The sequence below is a fragment of the Asterias amurensis genome, chromosome 5, assembly GCF_032118995.1.
Source record: "Asterias amurensis chromosome 5, ASM3211899v1".
Classification (NCBI taxonomy): domain Eukaryota; kingdom Metazoa; phylum Echinodermata; class Asteroidea; order Forcipulatida; family Asteriidae; genus Asterias; species Asterias amurensis.
The window spans coordinates 21,877,964-21,883,223 of record NC_092652.1 but is presented as its reverse complement, the minus strand read 5'-3'; the positions used below and the strand labels follow the sequence as shown (position 1 = coordinate 21,883,223).

Below are 5,260 nucleotides of genomic sequence, written 5' to 3'. Positions count from 1 at the left end.
GGTCAATATTGTAAACCTTAATGCACTGTTTTCAAGTATCTAGGCCTACTCACTCTAAAAACTTTAGGTTTTTTTTTTTTGTCAGGCTGATCCGAAAACTGGTTCATTGTTGGAATTTCAACTTGGATCTTTTGTTATTTTAACTAATTATAGGTTTTCTCGGTCAAATTCGGCAAATGAGCAGCCAATTTCATTTTCATGCGTTCGAATTAAAGCTGTTTTGCCTCTCCAGTTGTTACTGCGGTTTTCTTTTTAGAATTCGGCCATTCAATTTCGTTTGAGTCGAGTCAAATTCCTTTTGCACTCTGTTCAATTTAGCGTATCGTCATTCTTTTTTCGTGACAAACACGCCTCAAGAAGCGTCTGCGAATTCGAATGCTGCTTTGATGAATTGTTTAATTGAAGGATTATTTTGTGTAATCGAATGACGCAACATTACGTTTGACTAATCATAAAACGAAAACGAATGACCCTTTTCAGTGTAGCATTCGATTTCTCGCGAAATAGAATAGCCTGGTGATTAAATTCGCTGCTCATTTGCCGAAGTTGACCTAGAAAACCTATATAAATTAATTATTGTTTTATTGTCACATGAAACATATACAATTGTACATTGACACAGAATCCGGGTCAAAGTGACACAAAATCCGGGTCAAAGTGACACATAATCCGAGTCAAAGTGACACAGAATCCGGGTCAAAGGGACACAAAATCCGGGTCAAAGTGACACAAAATCCGGGTCAAAGTGACACAAAATCCGGGTCAAAATGACACATAATCCGAGTCAAAGTGACACAGAATCCGGGTCAAAGGGACACAAAATCCGGGTCAAAGTGACACAAAATCCGGGTCAAAGTGACACAGAATCCGGGTCAAGGTGACACAGAATCCGGGTCAAAGTGACACAGAATCCGGTTCAAAGTGACCCAAACATAGGTCAGGGCCAACAATGTTTCCACGTTACGAGATAGTGATGTCTTGGACCAAGACTAGGTGCGTGCTAACCAGACTGTTGTGTATGTTGGCACAGCTCATATGTTTGCTGCCTAATTCTGCGCGAATGAAAATTCGCCACAAAAACATCTTTGAAAGGAAACACCCTCTTTTGTTCACAATCTTAAAATTACAATTTAATGTTTTCTATAGACGATGTGACCTATGTTTACATTCAAACCGCCCTCTTTTGACAAAACACTGGATATGTCATGTTTCACCGGGCAAAAAGACGCGTATAGTCATGGTAAGATTGCATAAACTTTCTAGCTGGCTGCCAAAACACAAAGGTTTCGCCTGGCGGTATGCGCGCGAATCATGTTATGGTTTTCGAGTGACGTCAGAGGTCACATCGTCTATATAGGGAACGCGTATAATGCGTTTCTGTATGTTGGTCATTATTTTGGGGCACATTATGGTAAACCAAAATAAAAGTGTTGTTAAGCCAAGTTAGCTTGCACATATAGCTTGCATATTTTGCACCGTATTTTACATGGCAGGTGTAATGTTTGTGTATAAAAAAAAAAAAAAATACAATTCCAGATTAAAATCGTTCGATGGTTTCTTGAAAATATCTCTTTGAAAAAGGGGTTTAACGTGTTTTTTTTGCTTTTTTTTTATTTTATTAATTGCCGGTTTTTCTGCATGAATTACTCCACTTTTACTCCTTGAGTTGATGTCTGATGACTGCGCACACTCATGATGTTAAATATGCATAATGTGTGTATTTCAATATTTATAAAGGTATAGTAGTGCTATAAATTAGTAATTTTTAAATGATGTAATCGAAACTCAACCTCAATTTGTTTTTTGAAAAAAAAATCACAACCTACCGTGACTGTCAGAAAAAATATATTTTCACTTCATTCTTAAAGGAACACGTTGCCTTGCATCGGTTGAGTTGGTCTTTAAAAAGAGTTTGTAACCGTTTGTTATAAAATGTATATGGTTAGAAAGAGGTTTTAAAAGTAGAATACAATGATCCACACAAATTGTGTTTTGATGGCCAACTATAAAATGAGGGCGCTCGTCAACAATCAGCGCATCAACTGTAACATGATGTATAGTATAATGTAAAGTTGGTTGATAAAACATGTCAGTAATGCTCCTCCCGATCTGAGAAGAAAGTACCACTCGCAAAAGTAGTAAAATATGAAACAAATTTTCCAAAATCTGTTTTTGGCATGCCTGATGTTCTCTGTAGCTACATCAACGAAAATACGAGTTGGTGTGATCCTGTCCCACATAAGGACACATATCCTCGGTCAAGCGCGTCTTTACCCGGCACTCGAGGTTGCTCAAGAGACCATCTCAAGCCGTGTCCAGAGCGGGGACTACGCAAACTTCTCCATCGAGTTGCAGTTCTCGCCCACGGGTTGCTCCAGGCCGGTTGAAGTTAGCCTGGGAGTGGCCGCTCATTTCTACTTCGATGACGAGATTGCAGCTCTCCTCGGTCCAGCTTGCAGTAGCGATATGGAGAGCGTGGGGGACTTAGCAGCTGCACTGAACATACCAATTTTCTCGCCGAGTGCGAGCAGCCACGGGTTGGACAACAAGGGGAGGTATCCGACGCTAACGCAGCTGGTCTTCAAACCCAGCACGATGGCGGATTTCCTTGGGAAACTGTTCCTTCTTTACGGGTGGGACTCGTTTGTATTGCTTGGGGTTTCGACTGGATACCACTCCCTACCGACCGCAGCAGTGGAAGACGGTATGCGTGAGCTTGGGATTAGATCGTACGTTATTTACATCGATGAGGTGGAAGATTTCAATGCTACTTTAGAGGAAGCATCTCTAATAAGCCGGAGTAAGTAGAACAACTTCATACTTCTGTTGTATCTCTTAAACTGTCTGTATTAATTTGGTAATTACTTTTTGTTATGGCAAAAAAAAACTTACGTGGAAAGAACTATAGAGCAGCTTGCACTCTCTCAATGTAAAGGTTAGAGTAAAAAACCACTTGTTTTGTCCGCCATACCACTCTTGCAAGAGCGGACAACTCCTTTTGGAGTGAAAGATGGATACTTTCAACTCGATTAAGAGTGGAAATTCGTTTCAATTCCACTCAACAGGAGTGCGTAAGACTTATTGACTTTCACTCTCAAAAGAGCGAAACATTTCCTTTTCAAAGCACTGTTGTGGTGTATTTTACATACAGTAGGATTACAAATTCCTCTAGCCGTGCTCTAACTCGTTTACGGGTTACGTAACCATTTCGTGATATAAATTAGCTTTCTGCCTTTGTTAATGGCAGTTGGTTCTTGGGCATGACGCCGTCAACATTTCCTACACATTCCGTATTTCATTTTGTGATTTCTGCTCAACATGTAGTTTAAAAAACCTCTGGACCCAGAATTGATTTGTCAACTTGTTTCTTTCGTTTGTCCGTCATGGTACCTCCACTGCTAAAAACATAATAGGACTGTGCGGTTATGGAAAAACATATCACTTTTTATCTCAAATTCGGGGGTGAGGGGGTGCAAATATATATATGAACAAATTTGTAGAGTGACAAATTAAAACAAAAGATGTCTCCACATTTATTTGAGAATGTGTGTTTTTGTGCACCTGTTTACATGGGGACTGTTTATAGGCCTTTTGCAAAGCATACCGTAAAATGGTTTAAAATTGTTCGTGCAATACGAAGACATTTGCATGCCTCTGGGAGAAAGTCACATGCCTCACGGGAAAGTCATCACTTGTAACACTGCATTGTATTTTCATGTACTTGTTTTATCCCCGTCTCATTCTGAACCACCCCCTCCCAACTCCCTCTCTGTTCTCATATGATATGAAGCATCCGTATAAGGCGTCGTGTTCAAACAACTCTTTTACGTCTTGAAAGAGCACCTACGGGTAGCACAAGGGCCTCCGGAGATGCACAAGATCATATTTAAATGACCTCAATTCGATTCAACTTCATTTTACTACTCCCACTTTTTTTGGAGATATACCGGGGGGGGGGGGGGTTACAGAAAGATGCTATCACACACAAAACATATATGACCGACCTACATAGATTTAAAAATCTGGGGCAGGCTAAGATTAATTATACTTCACTTGAGTAAAAAAATATATATAAAAAAAAAAAAAGATCTTTCGTTAAAAAGATTTTTGGAAAAGAACCAGTTCAAGGTTACAGTGTAATATAGAGCAATACATTTCTAAGTGTTACGTGGGGATACACCATCGACAAAATCGTTGAACTACTGATACGCGAAGATCACCAAGTATTGGTAAATTTCCTGTTAACGGGTGTCCCAAAGGTGTCCTATGATTTGGGAGACTCAATTATTCAAACCAACCAGAAGTTACCCTTATATTCAAACGGTGGTGCTCAAAAGCATACCAGTAAAGTTAGTTTGATATTGGATAATGGACATAGGTTTGTACATTCACTGTACAAAACCTACTTGAATGTCAAATGTCCGATATCGCAAAACAGCAACGTCTATATTCGCTGTACAAACATGTGAATGTCCAAAATCCAATAATATCAAACTAAATTTTACCGTCATCTCCAAAGCAGCCAAAACGCAAGGCGCGTCGTGTCACCGTTTCGTGCGGTCGCGCCCTGACGTCATCCGCCACGGCTTGCCGACCCTTCTAAACCCAGAACATCCCAATCAGAATAAATAATATTGTTTATTGCTCGCATAAATTTCTCTACACATTGGTGAATCGGGTTATACATAATTAATGGCACTGGACACCTTTGGTAATTGTTAAAGACCTGCCGTCGATTTCACAAAACTCTTCATAACTAAGGATTAATCTTATGACTTAGGACGAGTCCCAACCCTGCACTGTAGCATGCAGACCTTAAAGTCACCTGGAAATATATTTTTTTTTCTTTCAAACATAAGAGTATATGCTTACGAACAATAAAACATTTTTTTTAGTAATTGTTTGTCACGATTTATATGTTTAAAAAATATATAAAGTTGTTTGGGGGCTGACTCCGCCTACCCCTCTTGTGACGTCAATCGAGGCAGACTTTGCCTGCAATGCGTATAGTAAACACACCTGCAAAGTACATGTACGTCCAAGTCGTGAGTTGGTACATTTCAAAAAGTGTTTTTCTGCATTCAGCAGCAATACACCTGGTCGGCATTGCCGGAAAAAAGCCTCTTTTTTTTTTTTTTGAAACGTACAAACTCACGACTTGGTCCGTACATGTACTTTGCAATTGTGTTTACTCTACGCATTACAGGCAAAGTCTGCCTCAATTGACGTCACGAACAGCGCCCTCTCGGGTCAGGGTCTA

At 39.8% G+C, this 5,260-nt stretch overlaps 1 protein-coding gene across 1 annotated transcript in view; it reads left to right on the top strand.

Moving 5' to 3' along the window:
• Positions 1-2,010: 2,010 nt before the first annotated feature.
• LOC139937322 (atrial natriuretic peptide receptor 1-like) overlaps positions 2,011-5,260 on the top strand; it is a 29,364-nt gene continuing 26,114 nt past the window's right edge. The window contains exons 1-2 of the mRNA XM_071932426.1: positions 2,011-2,044; positions 2,198-2,800. Of these exons, the coding sequence (XP_071788527.1) occupies positions 2,011-2,044; positions 2,198-2,800 (637 nt within the window). The remainder of the gene's footprint in view (positions 2,045-2,197; positions 2,801-5,260) is intronic.